The 27,112-nt window shown below is 36.8% G+C and overlaps 1 protein-coding gene across 8 annotated transcripts in view; it reads left to right on the top strand.

Annotated features, from left to right (window-relative positions):
- Positions 1–21,342, top strand: part of ATF2 (activating transcription factor 2) — an 81,282-nt gene extending 59,940 nt beyond the window's left edge. For 7 of the 8 annotated variants that reach the window (XM_043577095.1, XM_043577096.1, XM_043577099.1 and 4 more), the window contains 4 exons: positions 1,299–1,448; positions 5,637–5,843; positions 13,784–13,889; positions 18,770–21,342. In XM_043577095.1, the coding sequence (XP_043433030.1) occupies positions 1,299–1,448; positions 5,637–5,843; positions 13,784–13,889; positions 18,770–18,996 (690 nt within the window). In that variant the 3' untranslated portion in view covers positions 18,997–21,342. Of the gene's footprint in view, positions 1–1,298; positions 1,449–5,636; positions 5,844–6,277; positions 6,354–13,783; positions 13,890–18,769 lie in introns of those variants that run through there. The other variant, XM_043577103.1, reaches the window with a different exon arrangement.
- Positions 21,343–27,112: the final 5,770 nt, after the last annotated feature.

The following is a 27,112-nucleotide window of genomic DNA, read 5'->3' as shown; positions in this document are numbered from 1 at the left end:
CTCTTATTGGAGTAAATGAAAGCAGTTGTCCTAGAATCACCTGGGTGCTTTTCAAAAGCTCTTCTCTCTTTCCCACTTCTCCCTGCCATCGGCAAGGGAAGGGAGAGAGAAAGGTGGGTACAAATCTGTTTTTAGCACCCAGCCAATTATGACTTCTGGGAAGTTTGGAAAGCACTGGATAGACTGCAACACATTTCTCATATCAATTTTGTAGCCTCCTTCCCCCACAGATAATGAAACTTTATTTTGGGCTTAAGGACTACAACTGTTACTGAGAACAATATCAACAATAATAATCCCAGGTCTCTCAGGTGCCTTTCATTGCTAAGATATTATGGTATGATTATCTTGTGCTAATTATTTCATATTTACAGATTCTAACAATAAAACTACCCCAGATATCGCTTGTGCCATTTTTGCCAAAGAATCCAATTTCTCTCAGTTAACAAATACATTTGTTGTTCACCCATGTAGCAAATCCGTGTACCAGTCGCTTAAAAGGGATGCAAAGAAATGTAAGGAAATCTCTGCTCTTGAAAGAGCTTACTGTTTGAGGAACTAAGATATTCACATAGGATACACTTTTGCTGATAGAATAGTAAGTTTTATGCAGATTGTGTTTTTATTAAGAGGTAGCCGTAAGTGTCTAAGGCCTCCTTCTGACACTAGGTTACTCATACCCTGGCAGTGGGTCAGATGCAATTCAGTGAAATGGCAAATGGAACATAGTAGAGGGGATAGACTTCAAACTAAACCTTCTTACTGGAGACAGGGAAGACCTACGGGAGGCAAACCTAGCTGTAGGTTCTAGGAGGAGGTTCAGTCTGACAGTCAATATAGTGGCCTAAAAAATGCAACATCAGGTCATTGTCCAAATAAGCCCAGTTGTCCAAAGTGGGCCCAAATTTGGAAGAGATTTAGGTTTAAGAATCTAGGAGAGCCTAAAAAGATGGAGATTCAGGAATGAAGGGCAAGAAAATAGGTGACAGTGTACATAATTAACTTGTGTTATTTATTTTAGTTGAACGGAACTGGTTATTTTCAGGTAACAGTGTTTTTCACTCCTTCCTCAAAATTGATTAGGATAGCAAAGTATTAAATCCTATAGTAGTACTCAGAAAGACTCAGGAAAGCTTTCCAGAGTGTTTGTCTTACTATTTGTAATGATAAAACTAATTTTAAAGCCAAATGCATTTCTTAACAAATACTTTTTTTTTGGTTAATGAAAGAATACTTTGGGAGTTGGACTTGAGTGGAAAGCAGGGAACTTTTTTTTTTAATTGATGTCTGCATTTCAGAGATTAAAAGCTGCTTTGACCCAGCAACATCCTCCAGTTACCAATGGTGATACTGTCAAAGGTCATGGTAGTGGATTGGTTAGAACTCAGTCAGAGGAATCTCGACCACAGTCCCTACAACAGCCAGCCACATCCACTACAGAAACTCCGGTATGTGTGTTGTTTTTATAATCTACACTCTGTTATCCTTTAAAAAACAAATACTGGGTAACTTAAAGGACTATATACTTTGAAAAAATTACTTCCGGTCATATTTCAAAAGGGTACCAAAAACATTAGGAAAGGTAGTTCAGTGTAAAAGTATTCACACCCAGGGGTGCCAGGGTAGCTCGGTCATTTAAGTGTCCAACTCGATTTCAGTTCAGGTCATGACCTCAGAGTTGTGAGATCTAGCCCCACATCAGGCTCCACGCTGAGTGTGAAGCCTGCTTAAGATTCTCTCTCTCCTTATCCCTGTGCCCCTCCTCTGCACCCATGCTGTCTCTCAAAAAGTATTGACACCCAAAAATAAATAAGTAAATAATTAAAATAGTCGAGCAATTATTACTGCTCAGGACACCCTGTAAATGCTTTTGTCTATGTATGTTGGTCTGACATATCACAAATCTCCACTGACGCTTTTTAACTCATTTTTTGTGGATTGTATTTATGAGATTACTGGCATATATCAAATGTTTTTTTTTTAATGTTTCTGTTTATTTCTGAGAGAGAGAGAGAGAGAGAGAGAGAGAGCGGTGCGAGCAAGCTGGGGAGGGGCAGAGAGAGGGAAGGGAGACCAAGGATCCAAAGCGGGCTCTTCGTGCTGACAGCGGAGAGCCCGATGTGGGGCTGGGATTCACGAACCGTGTGAGATCATGACCTGAGCCAAAGTTGGACACTTTACCGACTGAGCCACCCAGACACCCCAGTCAAATGATTCTTGAATTAAAATGTGAGAGACATTACCAAAGGAGCAGATATATATGCTTTATGGACACTGTTTATACCAGAGGTCCTTTTCATTTACCTGTAGTTTGTGACTGCCTATCAGATGGTTGATAGGTCTGTTATGTCTACAGTGCATTTCTACATGGAAGGGTAACTATTTCTGTTAAATGTTTCAGAACTCTATTTAGAACTTTTATCTTAAGAGATACTTAAACTGTATTAGCATTAGCATTAAAAAGCAAAACTTTGCTATTAAACAGGTAAATGGCAAGTTCTAGATTGCCTCATAAGCATAAGTTTTTAGATAACTGTATTTTATTTTTACAAAACTTAAAGTGGAATGTTGTTATGGTAGTTATCGACTAAACAACATAGGGGCCAAGAGAGAAGGTAAATAAGTGGGTGTGTTTTAATGTCATAATTCAGACATTAGCAAACGGACTCATGGGCCAAATCCACCCATGGCTGTTTTTTTGTATTGTCTGCAAGCTCTGTGTGGTTTTTACATCCTCCAAGTTTATTTAAAAGAAATGAATATATAATTTCTATATAATAATTTCTATATAACTTCTATATAACTATAAAAATGGAAATTTTTATATAATTTCTATATAAAGCTAACCATTATTCCCCTGGATCTGATTTTTATTTGTATCCTTATATCATATTGGATGACAGCTTCATAAGGCAGGACTTTATGTTTGTTTACTATTGTATTTCTAGTTTCTAGGATAGTTCCTGTGTTCTTTTTAATGATGTGTAATGAATGGATCACTGAAAGAAAGGAGAGAAGGAGGAGTATATGCTTTTAAGTAGCCTTAAATTGTGAGGTGTAAAAAGGTACAAATGTAACTCTGTATTTAGTTTCTGCTTATAATACTTGTGATTAGCCTTTGCTGTAATAACTGACTTGTAAATTTAAAAAAAAACAAACCTGTTCTTTCCTATTCAGCCAAATGAGTAAAAGAAAAGACCTGCTATTATCAATAAGTTAAGAGGATGAAGACAAGAAAATATTTCAAGGTTGCCATTCTTGAAACCAGCCATAGAATATTTTTCTAAAAGATTAACTTGCAATTATGTACGTAAAATAAATGATCTAATATAATACTTAATCTTTATTACAATTAAAATACAGTATAAGTTAAATTACCCTCATAATTTTTAATGCTAGTTATTTGGAAAAGAAATTAAATGAGAACCTGTGGTTTTGGAGTTTGTCGAGTGAGAAGTAGTTTGATGATTTCCCTGCAGAGCTTACCTTGATTGAGCTTATATATAAGATTATTGCTTATTATGTAGATTAGAAGATAGAAATTTTATTTATTCACCCCATTTTGGAATGTAATTCCTATTAGGCAAAAAGATTGTTTTCAGGCTTCTTTGGGTCACGTACCTGTAGTCACAAAGTGCTATTTCCTTTGCACTATTTCCAGGGGTTCGTTGTTTCCTGTCTCCCAAGTTCAGGTGTTCCATGGCACAATTTTGGGATTTAAGAAAGGCTTGGAAATGCTTATCGTTCTATAGCCCCAGATACTAGACAGTATCACTAGTGACTGACTGAAAATTTCTGTCCCTGGCTGATCTTAGATAACTAGGCAGATCCGTTGAGCAAGGGGAACCAGTTAAAATTAAAATTTAGACTCCTGTGAGATTCTGCCCACCAGGAAGATGAACATTAATAATCATGTGAACCTGACCCTAAACTTCACAAATTGAAGGAAAGCGGAGTGTACCAAACTATGTATATCCAGTAGTTCCCTCGTCCCACGGTTTAGCTTTCGTGCTTTCAGTTACGCACAGTCAACCATGGCTCAGAAGATGGTCCTCCCTCTGACAGATTGCTAGAAGGCTCATTACTAGTAGCCTAGCACTATGCCACAGTGTCTTTATCATCCACCTTACATCACATCATCACATAAACGTTTTATCTCATATCATCATGAGAAGGGTGAGTATAGTACAAATATCTTAAAAGCAAGAGAGACCACATTCACATAACTTTCATTACAGTATATTGTTATAATTGTTCTGTTTTATGAGTTATTTTTGATCTCACACTATACCTAATTTATAAATTAAACCTTGTAATAGGCATATATTCATAGGAAAAAACGTAGTATATTTTGGGTTTGCTACTCTCCGTGGCTTCAGGCATCCACAGGAGTCTTGGAACACATCCCCTACTGATAAGGGGCACTACTGTACTTTTACTTCTCAATTTTAGAGAAACCAATTTTTAAAAGAAAATTTTACTATTTTTTATTTTTAAAATTTTACTTCAAAAATAGTAAGAAAACGGTTTTTTCATAGTGAATTTAAGTAAGTTATTAAATTTTTTCCTTTAGTACTTCACAGTTTTTCAAAGGATTGTATAATACCATGATGTTAAAAAGTAAAGTTGGAGGAGACTATAGATGCTGGAGAGGATGTGGAGAAACGGGAACCCTCTTGCACTGTTGGTGGGAATGCAAATTGGTGCAGCCACTCTGGAAAACAGTGTGGAGGTTCCTCAAAAAATTAAAAATAGACCTACCCTATGACCCAGCAATAGCACTGCTAGGAATTTACCCAAGGGATACAGGAGTGCTGATGCATAGGGGCACTTGTACCCCAATGTTTACAGCAGCACTCTCAACAATAGCCAAATTATGGAAAGAGCCTAAATGTCCATCAGCTGATGAATGGATAAAGAAATTGTGGTTTATACACACAATGAAGTACCACGTGGCAATGAGAAAGAATGAAATATGGCCCTTTGTAGCAACGTGGATGGAACTGGAGAGTGTTATGCTAAGTGAAATAAGCCATACAGAGAAAGACAGATACCATATGTTTTCACTCTTATGTGGATCCTGAGAAACTTAACAGAAACCCATGGGGGAGGGGAAGGAAAAAAGAAAAAAAAAAAAAAGAGGTTAGAGTGGGAGAGAGCCAAAGTATAAGAGACTCTTAAAAACTGAGAACAAACTGAGGGTTGATGGGGGGTGTGAGGGAGAGAGGGGTGGGTGATGTGTATTGAGGAGGGCACCTTTTGGGATGAGCACTGGGTGTTGTATGGAAACCAATTTGACAATAAACTTCATATATTGAAAAAAAAAAGTTGGAAAAACACAAGATCTATACGTGTTCATTTGTATTACGTTTTCAAGTTTTCCACATTATTTCTGTATAAATGAAAATGTTATACAAACTTTATATTCACTATGGTAGTGAAAAAGTGAGAATCTTATTTTTTTAGCAGGGCTTATTTATTTCAAGGAATTCGTTAAACTGCAGGGTGATTTTCATGTCACCCCTAAATATTGATAATATGCAATGAGACTTAGAAAATATAGTAGCAACCCTTTACTGCCTATGTTCTCACTCACAGCTACAAACATAAAAAGCTTCCATTTGTGTTTATTATAGGCTTCTCCAGCTCACACAACTCCACAGACTCAAAATACAAGCGGTCGTCGAAGAAGAGCAGCTAATGAAGATCCTGATGAAAAAAGGAGGAAATTTCTAGAGCGAAATAGAGCAGCAGCATCAAGATGCCGACAAAAAAGGAAAGTCTGGGTTCAGTCTTTAGAGAAGAAAGCAGAAGACTTGAGTTCATTAAATGGTCAACTGCAGGTAAGGTGCATATATGTAAATGTTGTCTTATTTTTAGTAATTGTGAACTTAGCTCTTCCCTGTTTTTTCCAGTTAGCCATCCAGACATTTTAGCACACAATATTGGGTGTGTGTGGAATCTGTAGTTAAAGCGTAGTTTTATAAACCTATTTGAATACTGAGATGAAGGGTTATAACACTTTAAACACTGACACTATGAAGAAATGTTAAATATAAGTTCTTGTGTGATACAAAAGTGCCAAAACTATCTTGCTTAAACTTTATAAAGTTGTGGTATAAAGTTCAAACAAAGAACCTTGCAATTTAAAATACCACTGGTATTTCGTTTTTCTTATTTTTTGGTTTCTATCACAGCTGTAAAGTTGCTTTAGTAGCATTTTTTGTTCTTAATTTCTTTTGTTCTTTGAATTATAAATTTTGTTTTGTTTATTTAGAGTGAATATAGTGCTCGGAAAAGGTGTCAGATTGACAGCCTTGGAAACTGAAGGGCTCTGATTATCCACAGAACAGGTACAATATGGCCAGTGGCAGTAGAAATCATTTCTACCTGCCAGTTCACTGCAGACAGGTTTCTTAGGAACCTCATGGGATATAAAGGTTTTAAAGCTCTTTCCTGTTGAGTCTTTGGTAAGATTTACAGTGATGGTGTCGATTTCCTTCATGCTCTTTTTTTCTTTCTTCCTTTTGTTTTTGTTTTAATGTTGTGAATATTCTCCGGGAAAATGATGAGCATCAACTAGAAAATTGATGTCAGTGAATTGTACTCGTTACAGTACAATCCTTTCCCAGTTAAAAACGAATCTTTCTGTATAATCATAATTGATGGGGAGACTTGCTCTCTTGTTAAATCTATCTTTAAAGATGTCACCAGTATTAATGTCTGTTTCAATACTTCGGAAAGAGTTTTTAACATCAGACAAAGTATTTAACCTAACGTAAATTTTATAAAAATTTTTTCATATATGAAGCAGTCATCTTTTAAAATTCTCTATTGTGCTTTGGATGAGCTCGAGAACAAATAAATTTGTCTTGAAAAATTTATTTTTAGCCATTTTAACCATTTAGAAAAAAATCTAAACATTTACCACATCACAGAGACTTTAAATACATACTAGGTTATCTTAAACATATATTATCATCATCTGGTGAATTCTTAATCAAGAACTATTTTCAATCCAACTCTTGATTTCAGCTCAGGTCATGATCTCAGAGTCATGGGGCGCGAGCCCTGTGCTGGGCTCCGTGCTAAGCATGGAGCCTGCTTAAGATTCATTCCCTCTCCCTCCCCGCCTCCCCCCTCTCCCCCTAATCCCTTCCTCTAGGGGCACCTGGGTGGCTCAAGTCAGCTAAGCACCTGACCCTTGATTTCAGCTCAGGTCATGAATTCACAAACCATGGGATCCGGCAGGGTCTGCACTGAGATTGCGCTGCTGAGGATTCTCTCTCCCTTTCTGATCCTGCCCCCACACATGCTTTGTCTCTCAAAATAAATAAACTTAAAGAAAGATTCTCTCTCCATAAAATAAAAATCATACTAAAACTATTTTCATAACCTTTTAGGAAAAAAACATTTTTATGATTTTTTGTCCTCTTAAATAAAATGAAACAGATTATAGGTACTAATTTAAAGTTTCAAATATGTTACATTAACGAAATGATTTAGGTGTATCTGTTTCCTTTCTGTTCTTAACAAGATTATTCGTCTAACTGACTTGGCTGTTTTTTAGTTGTACATGAAGCATGTCATTCTCTGTTAGCCTCCACTGCCTTACACATAGAATAGAGATAATGCCTGTTGATCCTACTTCTCTTGAGGGTTTTTTGCATAAATCATTTGAATTAGAATAAGTGCAAGAATTTTTAAGTACATAAATTTTAATTGGTCAATATTTTCCTAATTTGGCTTATTCTTTTTAAGAAGTAAAAATGTTTGAAAACTTTAAAGTGGGATAGAAATATATGGTATCTACAGGGTATTCTTGGACTTCAGATTGGGCCAGTTTTCTGCTGTGACCCAAGGTATGGTAGTACTAACAGCTTTAATGAATCATTGCTATTTCCTTAATTGTATTGCAGCACTGGTCACCATTATCAATAGCAACAGTGCTTTGTTATTTCAGAAAACCTTGGAAAATTCAACATTCGAGACAAATGTATGTAATCCTTACTTCATTCATCTCATGTTTTTTTTCCACCATACAAACTATGATTAAATGTCATTATCTTAAAATATATTTTATGTTTTCCTAATCTGGGTAGAAATTTCTTGATTGGAGGAATAAAGGCAAGATTTATCACCTCAGTAAAAGTTAACAAACGTATCATTTTGAAAGCATGAATCTTTTAAATTGAAGTCCAATTAAAGAAATTCCTAAATTAACCGCTACAGTTTAATAGGACGTTAGTTAATACTTCAAATTACAAACAGAAAAGTAAAATCCATATGTTTAATCATTAAAAACTAAGTGATGATGGCTTCATGGTTAGATAAGAAAGCATTCTTAGTTTTAGAAATGCATATCAGAATGTGAAGATAGGTGAAATGATGTGTTATCAGGGATGTTTTTTAAAATGCTTAAGAATGAAGTTCGTATGTATGTATCAACCTGGGAAATAATCTGTAATATATTATTAGGGGTAAAAAGAAAGTTGCCGCAAACAGCCCTGATGTCCATCGGTGGATGAATGGACCAGTTATGTTATATATGCACAGAATATTATTCAGCCATAAAAAGGAGTGAGAGTACAGAATGTGTATGAACCTCAAAACATGCTTAAGTGAAAGAAGCCAGAAACAAAGTCATGTGTGACTCCGTTTGTATGAAATATTTAGAGGAGAGAAATCCATAGAGACAAATGCAGATTGGTGGTTACCAGTGACATGGGGAGGAGGAAATAGGGAGAAACTGGTTAATGGGTAAGGAGTTTTACTTTGGAGTGACAGAAGTGTTTTATCACCAGATTGGGAGAGGTGGCTGCACAGCATTGTAAACGTACTGAACACCACTGAGTTGTTCACTTTATTTTTGTTGTTGTTTTTTGTTTATTTTGACAGAGAGTGCACATGTGAGTGAAGCAGAGCGAGAGGAGAGAGAATCCCAAGCAGGGATTCCTGACAGTAGAGCCCCATGTAGGGCTTGATCTCACAAACCATGAGATCATGACCTGAGCTGAAATCAAGAGTCGGATGCTTAACCAACTGAGCCACCCAGGCGCCCTGAATTGTTCACTTTAAAATGGTTAATTCTAGGGGTGCCTGGGTGGCTCAGTCGGTTAAGTGTCTGACTTCGACTCAGGTCGTGATCTTGCAGATTGTGGGTTCAAGCCCCGCGTCGGGCTCTGTGCTGACAGCTCAGAGCCTGGAACCTGCTTCGGATTCTGTGTCTCCCTCTCTCTGTCTCTGCTGCTCCCCCGCTGATGTTCTGTCTCCCTCTCTCTCAAAATAATTAACATTTTTAAAAAATGGTTAATTCTAGCTCATGGAATGTCACCTCACTAAATTACTCAAAAAATAGTTGGAGCATAACTTTTTCATTAATAAAAAGTTTATAGTTAGATGAATAAATGTGTAGATATGGAAATCACTATAGGAATGAATCCCTAAATATAAGTGGAATTTTAAGAATGACCTGCACCAGGATGTAACAGTGGTGAAAAGGCTGTTGAGAAGCATGAACGATTTGGGAATAAAGTATGCTTCAGTAATTGTTTCAAGCGGCTATATGGTTTTTATTCATTGTTTTTTAGTTATCAAATAAAATAGCAGTTCTAAAAAGTGACAGATTCTGATTTTCAGAATGTAAAGAGTTAACCTGGATTCAGGGAGGAAAACTTTGTCTCCCAACAGCAAAACTGTTAACTGTGAAGAACAGAATGACTTGTAAAGAAAATTGAATGTCAGAGAAATAATTAAACTCTACTTCATGTGAAAACACTCATCAGTTCTACATTTCCTTAATCCTTCACGTGACATACAGGCGTAGCTGATCAGTATAGTGGGCAGTAATGACCCATGGTTACTTATATATTATAAATAAGTTTTAATGAGTGTTGAGGTGTGACTGTTCATATTTTTACCAAATACATTAGGTTTTAAAGAACGTTAATTATTCAATCTTCTTGCCCCACTCACTGAATTTAATATTTTAGCCTTCTAAAATTGCTGCTAAAAGGCAGTATCATGAAGTTGAATTGGAGACATGGTAATCTAGACCAAAACTTGGATACTGTTGGTTATAAATTATTATATTTTTAAAGGTAATATGTGATTTTTGTGGTCTTTTACTTGAAAGAGTTTCTACCTCTTCATGACTTTGCTTTTTAGTTATACTCATTTTGAAATGTTGTTGTCAGTTTACAATTTCACCCTGTTTCCTTTGTGGACAAAGACAGATTCTTTACTCACCGTAGCTCCTTAACAGTTACTCTGATATAAAACTTGGGAGTTTTTGTCGTGGATTTTGCTTTTGAAACTTAAGTGTTGCAAAATGTGTGTGGAGTAGAAGCTTAGTAAGTTTTTTTAAAAATGGAAGCATTGTTTCATAGCTGGGTACTTGGAAGACTTCACTCATAAGTTGATGACACGGAAAAGGTTTTGTTATTGCTTTGTTGACTTAAAAGGGAACAGAATCAAATCTTTTATTTCTGACACCTAAACAGTATTTTATTTCAGTATTTATCCCTTGAAATAGGAAAGAATAGTGACAGTTGGAAAATACTATACCTGTTTGTTTTAATTCCAAGGTGGGGGTGTGGCGGGGAAGTATTGTGTGCTATCACCGCCTTCCTTCTTTTCCCCTGAGTGTTTAAATTACACTGTAGAGGGGGAAAGGGTGATAGTGATACCACCTCTACTTCATGCATTTTACTAGGAGCCTGAGACCTGGTTCTTCGTTTTAGTAGGCCTTGCTAAAAATCTTTGAGCCTTTACTTCCCCATCTGTCATACTCCTAGAATAAGTACTATTATGAAGATCAAATGAGAGAGAGAGTACAGAGAAGTCTATTATAACGACACTATGCAAATGCTAGTTATTTATTATTCATTCTGTCGTTAAGCAGCTATTGTGTGCAGAGCATGTTATTAGACACAGGAGATACAACATTGAAAAAGACATTGTCCTTGCACTTACAGAATTTGTGGTCTATCAGAGGAGACTGACATGAAACAAAGTATGAGACTAAGGAGAATGAGAAAAGGGTCATTCCCATTCATTTCACAAAGTATTTCCAAAATACTTTTTTTTTTCCTTCTATCGTCATAGACATAAGTTAAATATTTCATTCTCAAGTGTAAGCTTTTGCATCCATGACAGTCCTTGGAACTGTGTGAGGGGAATCTTGATACTTAATCATTGATTTTTGTGAAGACTAAACATGAGGAAAATCATACCTTTAGCAATGAGAAACTCCCTTATTTAATTTGGAGGGGTAGTGTCTAAACTGAAAAGCCAAAGATCATAAATTTATGGAATACTTGGTCCTCAGTCTATAGCCAGTGATCAATGAAAACCTTTAATAGATTACTCATATAAACTAAAAAAGAATTGTTCATTAGTATGTAATTAACCTTTGAGTAGCTACAGATGGAATGAAGCAATGGTACAGACAATGCCAAAGTAATTTACTTTTAGACCAGAATAACAGTTTTTTTCCAGCATCTGTCTTGTCTTATCTTACCAAAAATGTTTTACTTTGACTAAAAAAAAAAAAATCATAACATGGTTTATGATGAATATCTATATAGAATATTTAGGAGAGAGGGCATTTGTGATTTTTTAAATTCTGTGAGATGATACTGTAAAATATGCCAATTTTCATTTTATGTCTGAGAAAAATTAACAGTGTAGCTGTGTTGGTGAGGTTGTGGGCATAAGGAAATCGGGACCTCTGACCAACTTTATATTATTTAAGCAATTTCATTTCACCTTCTTTGGTATTTTTTAACCCTCCCCTGGACATAGAATTACCGTGGTTCTCTCTAGAATAGTACTAAATAGTACTCCGTACTAGGCTGTGTGCTGTACTCTGGGGATACAGAGAGCCAGATAATCCCAATATGGCAGAGGTGATGAACAAGTAAACCAAAAATTAACAATCCTGGTGTGGTGAATACTACATAAATGCGCACACGTATGTATATATGGCTCTGGGAACACAGAAATGGACTCCTAACTTATTTTCCTATCCAAATTTATACTGAGTGGACTCTTAAAGATGAGTGAAAAAATTAGCAAGATGAGAAAAAGGAGAGGAAAGCTTTTCTAGGTAGAGAAAAATAGTGTGTATTCACAAAAACTTCAGTTTGTGTAGTTCAGAACAATTAAATATTTTTTTTCCATAGGTTCAAACTAATGTGAAAGGGTGGTCACAGGTACCAGATTATAAGAGATTATTATAAGATTATACTATATATTCTGGGCTAAAAATACATATCCAACCCTATTTCATATTACAGAAATTAATGAGAGAAACTTATTAGACATGGATCTCAAAATCAAGCTGATGCAGCAGGGAGGGAGGAATTTTGGATAATATGTATTACGTTCTTCATAACGTGGTTTCTTGTGCTTGGTGTCATTAATAAAGAGCTATAATTCATAGGATTGACACTGATGACTGCAGTATTACAGAGAAATGAGTTTTCTAATAAGCAGCTTATTTTTTTGAAGTGAAACTAAAAATTTCCCTCTTATATTTTCATCACCATACACCCATTCTTGTCTCAAATACAATATTTTGAACACAATTTAGCCTTTTAATGTTCCGAGTTATTGTGAGCATCAATTTTTGTTCTGTGCTTTAATGCATTGTTGCAATTTGTTGTTGTGGGGGTGCGAGAAACTATTTGGCCCAAGAGACTTGCTTAAGTTTCATTCTTTGGATTTTTATATTTCTGTCATTGATCAGTTAATAGGATCTAATGAGTCTAATCTTCTAAATAATTCTACATTCAGCTTCCTGGTTAAGAGACCAAGGGGTGGAAAACAAAGTTCCTAAGCTTTTACGTACACATGCTTGTTATATTTCTTTATTTAATTTCGGGTTACTTCAGGGTAATGTAAGTCCAAATAAGTAGATGTGTTTGTAAATTAAGAGTTTTCCTACCATTTTATTAAATTCATATTATGACTCACTCTGGAGTATTGGTAATTATCACTAACTTCTGCATCTTTAATATTTGGGGGTGACCCAAGGGAATTAAATGGACTCCCTTAATTTGGGACTTTTTAATATAGAATCTACCAGATTAACGCCTCCAAAACAAAGGCTGTGAAGTGCTCATTTTTAAATAAGGACTAGGACAAATCACCATTAATTTATCAGATTTAAATTTTGATGTGTACAGATTACCTAGATCAAGGGCAACTAAGTCATCTAGATATTATATCTACTATCATTGGTTCCGTGTCCAACACAGTACTTTGTTGCATTTTAGGTATCCATGATTCTTTGATTATTGTGGTTTCTTCTGTGGAGGTTTTCATAGTTTCCAGAAAACCAGAAACTTGCTTAATTGAGTTTCCAGGATAAATTTTTCACTTTCAAGTGAACAGAGACAGTGAACATTCATTCTGACTCCCTTGATGTTTCTAATTTTTCAGATGATCAAAAGAGCATGCAACATAACTAAAAAAAACCTTCTGCAGGTAACCTGTAATATATAAGCAGTCCCAAGGCAAATGGTAACATAAAAACTTTGAAATATGTTATCCAGTCATGTTGTTACCTCATTTAAATTTTTATAGAAGTTGCAGTCTTTGTACAAATGCTAAAATACAAAAACTGATGTGTACTGATTAAACCTGCTCGAGCAGTATATTTTGTTTATTCCTTGATATTCTGTGAAAGATATCCGATATCCTTAATTTTCACTTGTTATCAGCAGTAAGAAACGTTTAGTCTGATGCTGTTAAGGTACATAAGTTGTTTCTTCTCTAGAGTGAAGTCACCCTGCTGAGAAATGAAGTGGCACAGCTGAAACAGCTTCTTCTGGCTCATAAAGATTGCCCTGTAACCGCCATGCAGAAGAAATCTGGCTATCATAGTGAGTAATGTGCCATCACCTATAGCCTTAGGCTGCGTCGGTGAAATACTGCCAGAGTGAACCACGCTACAGTTAAAAAGACAGAGGCTGCAGTTCTAATACTTAATATTAAATATCAGAACTTCTGCAAGGTTATTATGGAACGGGGAATATACTTTGTAGAATCTAGAGTTTTTGAATTTTCCTGTTTCTAGCCTTTTTTCGAGGGATTACTATACATCAACAAAACAGGTTAATAATTCAAAATATACTGTAAGTACTGATGGTATTTCATCTTCCCAGGGTAACGGTTGGTCTTAGAACGACAGAGTGAAACACTGCTTCTTTTCCAGCCTCCATTGAGTAATTTTTTTTTTAATTAACTATCTTCATTTAACAATATATAGTACCCATTTACAGTATCGGATCCTATTGTTCTTAAATATCAGCATTGTGCAGTTTTTTTTATTGTTGTGAATCTTTATGTTGAGTCTTTTGGTCATAAAAATGCTACAGTAGAACACTGCTTCCATTATCTGCTTCTAAGTTTCCTTTTACATGTTTTCCCCAAAATGAGATTCTTCTGTTTTTCAGCATTTTAGAGGTTAATTGTGCTTTTTCTTTCTTGTAATGTCCTTCTTTTTTGATAAGATGCACAATATTGGAGCCAGCTGTTACTCTTGAATAAATGGCCAATTTTGTCCATCGTACACAAATTTGTAACAAGTAACAGAGCTGGGAAGGCATTAGGCAACATTCATAATATATAACCCACAGCTTTTGTTTTTATGATTTAGTGATATTTCAGGATATTTGTAAATGTGAAGATTGTTTCAACCATATGTATCCACTTCATTTTAATTTGCCAGTGTCAGTAATTCAAAAGAAAGAAACATTTTGTATTGGATGCAAACAGTTCCTCAGGTGCTCAGGATAAAACTTAATGGCCACCATCTTTACTTGTAGTCATTGTAAGCAGTTTCATCAGAATGGGCAATATTTTTTAATTTAAAAGATTCAGTAGATTTAGCAACTCTCTATTGCCATATATATTTAGAACATTGATTTTTGTCAGTTTTGAGCAAATAAATCTCAGTCCTTTGATATCTAGTCATTTTCACAGGATGGTGAAACACATTGTGGAGTAAATTGGAACCATATAGAAATATGTTTGGGGTTTGTATTAACAATGATTGCTGCAGGGATGAGGCCATTATGGCTCCCATCTGACTTAACAACATAATTTCTGATAGAAGCTACTGAGTTCAGCATTATGCATCTATGATTTTCTTAACAAGAGAGCGCTCTTGAATTTTGATAGTTCAAAAAGAATATACAAATGATTCTATAAAATTAGAAGGAAAATGAATTCTTCCGTTGCATCCAACTAAAAATTTATCTCATCTGCAATTTTTTAATCCCATCAGTTTTATCTCTTATCAAGGTAGCATGTGCACAGCAAAGGCAAGCCAATTTTTCATTTTAAGCAACAATTTTATAAAGATATTTTTAAGGTATAAATGTGTGGGTTTATGTGCCATACCCTTAAATAAACTGAAAGTCTAGATTAATAAATTTTTAGGAAATACATATTATGCTAGGTTGTATAGACTGCAGGAAATGAATAACACATTTTGGACGTTTGGAACTATTCCTGCCTTTTTCCTACCTAGTCCTCTAGATAATCAAATGGAAGTAAAATACGGTTTTAGTATAAAATTAGTTCTCTTTAGCTCTTGGGAGATAATTGGATTTTGTAGAAATTGTAAAGTAATTTCTGTTTTCAAGTTTGAAGGAGAAAATCTGACTTTTGTTTAGTAGTCAAGGCAGATGGATTGAGTGAGTACTTACATCTTGGAGAAAATGTGGGGAAGTTCACAAATACTGAACACTATGCATGTCTTAGCACACAGCTATTGCTGATGGTGAACTGTAATAGTAGTTAAGACTTTCGAAACATTTGTGAAGTCAAGGTTTAATAGAAACTAATGAATATTACAAAAATCTGTCAGATAAAGGTGACAGTATAAAAGCACACCATCATACGGTCTCACTTCTAATTGTCAAAGTCCGTGCATCCTAGGATGAAACCCCTCAGGCATGGGAAAACCATGACAGTTGGTCACCTTAAACAGTATGAAATATGAATGAAAATAGGAATATATTTTTGATGTTTGGATTCTATGAAAAATAAAGCACAAGAGTGATCTTACTACCATTGATTCCTATTTTCTAAATCTTGGAGCATAATTAAAATTGTATATTATACTTGCTTCTGTAATCTTAAGTGTGAAGGAAACCTTCTTTGGGCCCTAAATGTAATTGAGAGCTTATATTTTCATTAATGAAAATATGTATGAACATAGGTAGAAAACTTCAGAGCGTGAATTGTCAAACACTTGGGGGTTTTTTAGCTTTAAGTAGGGCTGAAAAGGGCTCTGTGAGTGCAGTAAGAACTCTTCTCTTTCTAGTGCTTATGGTTATGTTGGTGATTTTTCTCTCCTCACCTTCCAGAAGTGGACATAGGTGCAGGTATATCCCTTTATAAAAGTATTTTACATATAAAATGTATAATTATGCCATTTATAAATCGGTACCTGGCACTTTGTATAGCCTAAAGATTTGCTTTGCCTAATTCTGAAAGTCTGGAGATTAGCACTTGTCTTTAAAATGTACTGTTTTAGGGTCGGCTTTAGCTCAAGCGGTTACTTCGCGTGTGGTTACTAAAATGTACTGTTTTATGTTGTCATTGCCTGCACTCTGTATTTACATTTCCTTAGACCTCTCATCATAGATCAGCCTCTTTATTTTTAAATTTTTTATTTTGAGAGAGAGAGGAGTGAGTATGGAGGGGCAGGGAGAGAGAGTCTTAAGCAGGCTCCACGCTCAGCTCAACTGTGAGATCGTGACCTGAGCAGAAATCAAGAGCTGGACACTACTGACTGAGCCACCCAGGCACCTTCGCCTCTTGATTTTTGAAAGCTGGTGTATCCCTAGAACTTAACATTGAGAGGAAGGTCCGTTTGTTTTCATATTGAAGAAGAGACGTAAAGGGGACTGTACTCTTGTCAGTTTGAGTGCCATTGCCAGGGTTTGGGTTTCTTGAACACGTAACTGTTCTGTTGGCTATGTAACTGAATTAGAAATATTTTATAACATTTGTTATTGCCTCATCAGAAAAGGACCCTTTCTACTTTATATAATTTTAAAAGGTTTATTGTGATTTTTTTATCATATCTTGAGGGGTGATTTTGCATTGATAGCAGATTTATAGAGAAGAGGGGATTCTAATTAATATATTTTTAAAAACTGCTTTCCAGAAAATGCATGGATTTGAGGCAAACTTGTCAAAATTCTTTAAGTCCTATATTTCAGAAAACTCTCAAAATGAGTTTTATGTGAACTAAAATCAAGCTGGCCAGGTTTCGCCTTCTCCCATCTCCTGCATCACAAATCATGGAATAAGTCCTGCTTCATAGCGTCCACAGTCTTTTAATAATGGACTTTCAGAATAGGCACCTGGCCACCCGTAAGCAGGCCAGTCTGCATTGTCAGATTTGACAGCCCGCTTGTTACCTTTAAGCACCAAATAAAAATTATTTTAAAGCCAAGTGAAAAGAAAACGAGGGGTTTCTGGGTGGCTCAGTTGGTTAGACGTCTGACTCTTGGTTTTGGCTCAGGTCATGATCTCACAGTTTGTGAGATCGAGCCCCACATTGGGCTGTTCACTGACAGTGCAGAGCCTGCGTGAGATTCTCTCTCTCCCTCTCTCTGCTCCACCTCAGCTCTGTCTCTCTCAAAATAAATAAACTCTATAAAAAAAAAAAGTACGAAAGAATACATCCAGTATGATACAATTTTCAGAATGTTCAAAAGTTAAATGCTACTTTCTAGGGATGCATACCTATTTGGTAAAACTTCGAACAAAAAACAAGGTAATGGTTAAAGAGCTATCAGAACAGTGATTACCTTTGATGAGGAGAAGAGCCTCCAGGAAGCATCATTGTTATTGGCGGTGTTCTCTTAAGCTGGGGGCTAGGTTCACAGTTATCATTGGTCCATGTTATCATTCTATAAGTTACGTACACTGTAACTACCGGTGTGGTGTGCGTATCAGAGTTTTCACTAAATGAAATTCCTGGATTTGATCCTGTTAAAATGAGAAAGATGTAGGAGATGCATTGTTCCGTCCTAAAAGTTGGTAGATTTTCACAAGTACACAGAATGCCTCTTTCTGAGTATCTTCCATTGTAGTTTCTAGAGTTTTATATAATTTTTTATTTGAATCCCAATTAATTCGTGCAGCTCTAACAGCTGGTGGCATTTAGATTCTAAATATTGCTCATTCTCATGTGTATGCATCATTAGAGTCAGGTGTTGTAATCACCCATTGCTGCCATCGATGGAAAGTCAGCCAGAATAAATATAGTTCTAGAGAATGCAGAGGGAGTAATTTGAAAATGCAATTTGTATGGAAGAATTCATTTTGTTTATGCGTGTGGGTATAAATTTTCTTATCTTTTAATAAGAATGGCATGTAGGCAAACAGACCGGTTGTGTTAAATTGTCGTTACTTGGTAAGGGTCTGATTATATCTGTAAGAGTCTGTCTCCCAAATTCCTACCTGACTTTCCTTAACACTGTTGAGCAAACATGTCCTCGGCTCGGTTCTGTGAGCTGGGCACGCAGATGCTTCCGTGTGCATGGCGAGGCCTTCACTTGAGCTGCTGCAGGTAAAATCGGAAAGCCACCTTTTGGTTTGCTCAGTTCCAGTCATACCATCGTATCTAAATAACCGCTTTTGTCAAACCCTGACTCTTTACTCTTGTGTGTTGACGACCTACTGATACATTCTTACAGCTGTTTTTAAGAAACCGTGATTCTTCTTTTTTCCCGCTCAGCTGCTGATAAAGACGATAGTTCAGAAGACCTGTCAGTGCCAAGCAGCCCGCACCCTGAAGCTATACAGCATAGTTCTGTCAGCACATCCAATGGAGTCAGTTCAACCTCCAAGGCCGAAGCTGTGGCCACCTCAGTCCTCACACAGATGGCGGACCAGAGTACAGAGCCCGCGCTGTCGCAGATTGTTATGGCTCCTGCCTCCCAGTCACAGCCCTCAGGAAGTTGATTAAAAACCTGCGGTGCGGCAGTTTTAGATACTCATTAGTGACTTCAAAGGGAAATCAAGGAAAGACCGGTTTCCGTTGATGCGAAATCTGTGGTTGTAAATTTTTTTTTTTACTTGAAATTAAATTTGGCTCTAAAGTTGGTGTAGCGGCAGTTGATGATCAGCCTGAACAACAGTTTTTAGTCTCTGGAAAAAGACTGATTTTGCTTTTTTTATAAATATTGTTAGATTTATTAATTTTCTGTGCTCAATGTGTAAATTGTATTATAATTCATTGTGGTTTATTTCACTTTTAATTTGGTGGTGTTTTAATAAATGGGGGTGTTACTGAGTCTCTTCCCACTTCCATTTCTTTTGACCACCTCTTACCCTCAACTGTGATGGTAGTATTGTCATATCATTTATACCAAAGTTCTGCATCGTCCCTGTTGACTTTGTAATGTTAACAAGGTCATAAAGCACTAGCAAGAGAAAGATAGAAATTTGCTTTTAATCTTTTTGCCTTTTATTTTGCACATTATGCAAAAGGAAGAACATTAGAGAACACTTTTTAAGTGAGTGAAACGTGGTAAAAGACATACAGTGCTTTTATGCACCCTCAAACTAAATCAAGGTCATTTGTCGTGTGTTTTCTTTAAGATTTTAAGTAGACAGGAATTTTGGAATCCTCCAACATTTCAAAAGGACTATTTTTCAAGTCTTAAATTCAGTATTTTAAATCCTATGTTTTGAGGCTAATAAAACATGAAATTATATCATCTATGATACAGGGTTATCAGATAGCTAATAATTTTTTGAAATTAGGTTTTGTGTTTTTTTGCAGATTTCAGGTTACAAACTGAGAAGTTTATGCATAATCAAGTATGGTGTGGTTGCCAGAAAAAGCCTAAAAATTACTTAGAAAATTTAAGGCTGTTTGCCCCCATTGTCTTGTACTTGCAAGCTAACTTGTACTTATTCTTGTGAAAGCACTGTCATCTTTTAGTAGCAAATTTTGATAATGTTTCTCGTGGGAAAAAAAATCAGTATCTATCTTTAGAACATTGTAATTATAATGTGGGAAGCAAGAGTGGGTGTGTGTGTGTGTGAGAGAGAGAGAGAGAGTGTGTGTGTGTATGTGTGTTATGTGTGTATGTTTCTTTCAATAGTTTATGCCAGCAGTCTTTGCTTGAATGTTTAACGATGCCTTCGGTGTGATGCTGGCCGATAGATGATTGCAATTTAAAATGTCATTACTGTGCAGGCTTGGATAACTAACATTCCATGATGTAGTTCGTTTCTGAGGAGATGATTGTAGGTACACTTTTCTCAATATCCAATCATCCGTGGGATACTGAGTTTTCTAATGTGCCATTATCTATTTTTATTCTCCAGTTATGTTCAAGATACAGTACAATATTTTAAAATAGACTAAATTGTGAAAAATAAAGTAGTAGACGTGTGTAAGAAAACTTTGTAAAATAGTTACGAGTCCTACCCAGTAGCAACTTCTGGCATTCAAGCAGGATTCCATTATGTAAATATCTGTAACGCATTTATAATAAGCTGTGTAGTCTGTTCTGCATCTATACTACACTATTTACGAATGTCTCGGTGCCATCTCCTAACGAGACTGACCTTTTAAAAACCTATGTCGAATATCCTTGGTAATTCAAGGAACTATCCCACCTGCCTAAGTTCCAAACTGGGAAACATTCAAATTATACAAATGACATTTCAGGACTTTTAAGTATGAAGATAATAGGATTTTTATTGTTTGGCTTATCAAGAGTGAGCGTTTTTAGTTGATAATTCTACTTCTAAATTTTTTTTTATTTTTAACTGATTTTGTAATTTAAAGCAATGAATTTCTGATCATGATTTTCTCATAGTTATGCTAAGGAGTTGATCTCAAAGGCACAAAAATATGAATTCTGCAAGAAGGCAATTTTTTATTGTAAGTTTGGATGGGTTAGGAAAAGCCTCAACTTTTCACTCTCCTAAGTCCTTCAGTACATTTTTCTTTCATTTTATTATTTATGCAAGTTAAAGTTTTTGGTAACAGGAATTCTTGCAACTGTAAAATAAAACTACATAGATGTAAGAAGTCATGTAAACGGTTAATGAACTTACCAAGGTTAGCAAAACTTTCATTGTAAATCAGTCTGTGCTCAGCAAATGAAAATCATTCTTAGTTGTATAAACACAAATTCCATTTTGACTTTCAGGATGTCGCACTACTTCTGTACCTAGCATTTTGAGTCCTTACATTTGCAATGTTACACAAACTGTACTACTTTCTTTTATGTGCAGTTTGCATGAGTAAACCATCAGAGAATAAATTCTATCTTTAAATTATGTTCATAATTTGCTTGTCCTTACCTCTCTTTCGTAAAGTAACAGCACTTGATAATATGCTTTCCGCCCCCTTCAGGATGTTTGTTACCTGAGAAGAACCGGATAGTCTTTCTATTTCTGTGATAAAATTCAGTCCTCCTTAAAGACGTTTCAACTGCAGGGTGCTCAGGCCTTGTCCTCCTCTGGATTCATTAAGCCCCAGCCAGATACACTGAACTTTTAACTTTTGTCCCCAGCCACGAACATTCTCTCAACGACACCCATACACCCGTCCGCCCGCCTCTGGCATCTCTTGGCAACTGCCTGACAAAACATCTTAAACGTAACACGTCCAACGTTATGTGCCAACCATTATAGTTCAGTTACAACAAGTGTAACACGTCCAGCACTGACTCCTTAGCAACCCCCCCCCCACCTTCCCGTGAAGTGTGCTTCTCCAGCAGTCTTTCATAAGACACTTGATGACAGCTCCCTTCCAGTTGCTTAAGCCAGGACAACGGTGGTGGTGTCTTTGATTTCTCTCTTCCCACCTCCAAACTATCAGGAAATGCTGTTGGATTTACCGTCAGAACAATCCAGAATTCAACCACTTCTCCCCCTGTACAGTGCTGTTGCTCTGTACCCTTATCGTTCACCCAGTTTACTGTATCTGCCTAGTAACTGCCTCCTTGCTTCCACCCCTCCTCCTTCAGCCCATCCTCAGTACAACTAGAATGGTACTTTTCAAATTAAATCAGCTTGTGGTGCTCCATCTACTCCAATCCTGGAGCAGCTCGCTGCACTCAGAGCTGCAGTCCATACAGTGGCCTGCAAGATGGTTTGGTCGCCATCCCGGTGCTGTGCTGGCTCTGAACCCCTCTACCTCATTTTATTCAGTGAGTGAGAGCTACTCAGCGTGTCACTCGTTGTTCTGGGCACATGGAATGCACCAGGAGCCCAAACACAAAAATCCGTGCCTTTGTGGATAGAGCTCCATTCCAAAGAGGGTTGAGGGGGTAAGTGTTGGGAACCACAATTAACCTAATACAAATGCTAAAAGTGGTCAGTGCTAAGTGAAGAAATTAAAGATGGAGAGCATGTGAATTGATATTTTGGTCTTGTTCAGATTGAGCCAATCTGAAGAGATGCAAAAAAAATCACATGGCTATTTTTTAAGGTACATGTTCTAATGAAGGTACTTAATCTGGGTTACATGATATTAGATAAAAGATTTCATGAAGACAAGCTGCTGATACCTAACAAAATTTGATGAAAATATTAAAAGGTCAAACTCATTGTTTGCATTGATTTGTTTCAGAGGACAGGAAAGATGATCTTGTCTCTGGCATGTACTTACTGTTAAATGTAGTTTTATTACTTCTACATCTCACACTGTAGCGCTTAACACTTGACATTAAGAATTCGCTTGTGAGAATATAACTATAGGAGAAATCTGTTTACTTGTAGGCCTTCATTTGTATAAATATACACTTGCACAGACACAGGGGAAAAAATGCCTAGAGAACACAGTTATCCAAAAATTTAGTTCTAAAAGACATTTAGAAGAAAACATTTTCTAGGGGCACCTGGGGCGCTCAGCCGATCAAGCATCCAACTTCGCCTCAGGTCATGATCTCACAGTTAATGAGTTCAAGTCCCACGTTGGGCTCTGGGCCGACAGCTCAGAGCCTGGAGCCTACCTCGGATTCTGTGTCTTCCTCTCTCTGCCCCTCCCCCACTTATGTGCTCTCTCAAAAATAAACATTTAAAAAGTTAAAAAATTTTTTTAATCTGACATTTTCTAGATTATCTTGACCACAGGATAATGGTTACTTTTTAAGGCAATTCATACTCTTTTGTATCTCATGTAGTTATGAGAAATCGTTTCTTTAAACTATTAAATACAAATTTGTTTCTGTAATTCTCTCCCACAGTTAAAAAAAAATACAGGTCTTTCCAAGACTAACAACAGACTTCTACATGGGTGCTCATTGAAGCTAAGTATCATGATCCTAGAGAGCTAGCATCTTTCTGTGTAGAGAAAAACCCACACAAAATTTAGAATGAGGACCTTTCTGGAAAAAGCAATCTACCATCTAAGTAAGTGGTGAGTTGCCAATTCCATGTATTGCCATAGAAAAAGCACAGTCAGTGAAAATGTTTCAAAATTAAAGGATTTATTCTGAAATAACAAAGGCCACGTGACATTGAAACCTACAATAAAAAGTATATGCATAGTTTTATTCTATTGTAGCAGTCTAAAGTACAGAATCAAATGTTAATAGTAAAATAAATTATCAAATGTGTCACAGCACTCTAGAAGGGTTTTGTTATTCAATAATGGGACAGTGAGTTGCATCTTTTATCATCAAATGCACATGCACATTTTTCCAGTGGCTTTCTGAGAAGAGGAAGTCATTAGTATATGGTCATGATCACAATGCCTTCCTTTGCCTCTTTATTTTGCATTAAATTTTAAATGTAAAGCAATTCCTTCAGCTAGAATGTGTTTAACAAAATGGTTGCCATGGTTTTATCATTACCTCAATTATTTGGGAAGCATTTTTAACTATGTCCATTATGTCGAATAAAGGTTGGTTTGCTTTATTCACTTACATTAGGTTTTGCATCCCCCACCAAAAGAATGCTCTCCCAAGGAGGAGTTAAGGTGACGGAGCAGCATGGAGACCCTGAGCTTGTCTGGTCCCTGAAACACAGCTAGATCAGTGCCAAACAATTTTGAACTCTAGGAAACTGATCTGAGGATTCACACAACAATCTGCATAACTTAAGCCATAGAATTTGGTAGGTACATGGTACAGAGAGGTGAACTGGGGGAGAGGAAAGCTGCAGAGGGAAGGGAGGTGTTTTTGGCGGAGAGAGGACAGAGCAAGGGGGAGAGTGTAGTGTATCGTGATTGTGCGACAAAAGCATTCCCCAAAGCTACCTGGCAAGAGACAGAGAGAGAGTGAAAACACAGGCGAGACTGAACAAGAAATCTGTTCCCAAAACCATTGATGGGGAGAAAGGAGAGGGTTTCAACACCACCAGGATTCTATAAACAGGGGAGTGCAGAGCCTGAAGTTCCGGACCTCAGTGCTGGGCAGTGCTCTGGTGAGGAAGCAGGGTGGATGTCCAGGAGCAGGCAGAGCAACCTGAGGGGGTCTGTGTGCTACACAGAAGCAGTTCCCCTACTTGGAGTGCATTTGGTAGAGGCCATACAGCCTCCCCATAGGCAAAGGTCCCAGTGAACTCTGAAGAGCAGCCATGTTTGCTGGTATTGGGATAAAAACACCAGAGTACAGTGAAACCTGGCAACAGCTGTATGTTGTAATTTGCCATAATCTCTGAACCCCTGCCGTTGAACAATCACCCAAACGCTTCTGGGGCAAGCCGGCACCTGGCCATTGCTTAGCAAGACCTCCACCAGAGAGTCGGTGTAGATGGGTCTAAGCCCCAGGGGTCTCCGAAGTGTAGGGTTTTGAAACACAACTCCGTCTGAGATAAAACACTGGAAGAAGGTGCTGCCTGGCAAGCGGACAGCTTGGACAGGGACAGGGTAGAGGTGGGGAGTGGACAGAGGCCTGAGACAAAGGAGGGGTGCTTGATCACAGGTCGGTGAGGGCAAAGAATTCCTGTGCCAGAGACTAGGGAACTGGGTGGAGCCATTTCCACCTCTCTCGTGCTCACACACGTGCATACCAGCATGCGCACCACACTGATCCACCCCAGTAAGCTAAGTGGTGCCACTTAGTTGAGAATGGAGCCGTTACACCAAGCCCAGCTGCGCCCTCCAACCACATCCCCCAGAAGACCAGCACAAGATACTCCACCTGCTTAGTGTACAGACTATAGAGTGCTCCACAGTTTCAGTTGTAGGGGAAACTGGATATAACTTCATTTGGGTTTCATTCTGTTTGCTGGCTCATTTATTTGTTTGTTTTCTTTGCTTCTATTTTTGCTTAAATTTTTTTTTCTCTTGTCTTTCTTGGATACAGAAAGATAAAATACTTTTTTTAATTTTTTATTTTTTCTAAATTTTTATTCTATTTCATTTTATTTTATAATTCTATTATATATTTTTTTAATTCTTATTTTCTCACTTTTTTCTTCCCTTTCCCTTTTTTCCTCTATTCTATCAAGCTACTTTCAAAAGCAGACCAAAACACACCTAGGATCTAGCTTCCTTTATTTGATTTTTGTTTTGTTTTTAATTTTTAAATTTTAACTTTATATTTTATTAATTTTTTTCTTCCTCCAAATGACAAAACAAAGGAATTCACCCCAAAAGAAAGAACAGGAAGAAATGACAGCCAGGGGCTTAATCAACACAGATATAAACAAGATGTCTGAACCAGAATTTAGAACCACGATAATAAGAATACTCACTGGGGTTTAAAAAAGCATAGAAGACACCAGAGAATCCCTCTCTGCAGAGATAAAATAAATAAAATCTAGTCAGGCTAGAATTAAAAATGCTATAACTGAGATGCAATCTTGAATGGATGCCACAATGGCAAGGATGGACAAAGCAGAGCAGCGAATTGGGGGTATATATGATAAAATTATGGAGAATAATGAAACAGAGAAAAAAGAAGGAAACAAAGGCAAAAGATCATAATACAAGACTTAGAGAACTCAGTGACTTATTAAAAAGGAATAACATCTGAATCACAGGAGTCCCAGAAGATGAAGAGAGAAAACAAGGGGCAGAAGGTTTATGTGAGCAAATTATAGCAGAAAACTTTCCTAATCTGGGGAAGGACACAGACATCAAAATCCAAGAAGCACAGAGAACTCCCATTAGATTCAACAAAACCCGACCATCACCAAGGCATATCATAGTCAAGTTCACAAAATATACAGACAAGGATAGAATCATGAAAGCAGCCAAGGAATAAAAGTCCTTAACCTATAAGGGAAGAGAGATCAGGTTCACAGCAGACCTATCCACAGAAACTTGGCAGGCCAGAAAGGAGTGGTAGGAAATATTCAACATGCTGAATTGAAAAAATATGCAGCCAAGAGTTCTTTATCCAGCAAGACTGTCATTCAAAATAAAAGGAGAGAGAGAATTTCTCAGACAAAAACTAAAGGAGTTCATAACCACTAAACCAGCCCTGCAAGAAATGTTAAGGGGAACTCTTTGAGTGGAGAAAAGACAAAATAAAACAAAAAAGACCAAAAGCAATAAAGACTAGAAAGGACCAAAGAACATCACCAGAAACCCCAACTCTACAGGAAACACAGTGGCACTAAAATCATGTCTTTCAGGACTCCCTCTAAATGTCAATGGACTAAATGCTCCAATCAATATACATAGGTATCAGAATGGATAAGAAAACAAGGCCCATCTATATGCTGCTTACAAGAGACTCATTTTAGACCTAAAGACATCTGCAAATTGAAAATAAGGGGATGAAGAACCATCTATCATGTTAATGGTCATCAAAAAAAAAAAGCTGGAGTAGCCATTCTGATATCAGACAAACTAGATTTTAAAATAAAGATATAACAAGAGATGAAAAAGGGCATTCTATCATTAAGGGGACTATCCACCAAGAAGATCTAACAATTGTAAATATTTATGCCCCCAACGTGGAGCACCCAAATATATAAATCAATTAATCATAAGCCTAAAGAAACACATTGATACTAATACTATAATAAAAGGGGACTTAAACACCCAACTTACAACAATGGACTAATCATCTAAGCAGAAAATCAACAAGGAAACAATGGCACACTGGACAAGATGGACTTAACAAATATATCCAGAACATTTCATCCTAAAGCAGCA

Source organism: Prionailurus bengalensis, chromosome C1 (genome assembly GCF_016509475.1).
Source record: "Prionailurus bengalensis isolate Pbe53 chromosome C1, Fcat_Pben_1.1_paternal_pri, whole genome shotgun sequence".
Taxonomy (NCBI): domain Eukaryota; kingdom Metazoa; phylum Chordata; class Mammalia; order Carnivora; family Felidae; genus Prionailurus; species Prionailurus bengalensis.
This window is presented reverse-complemented; position numbering and strand designations above follow the sequence as displayed.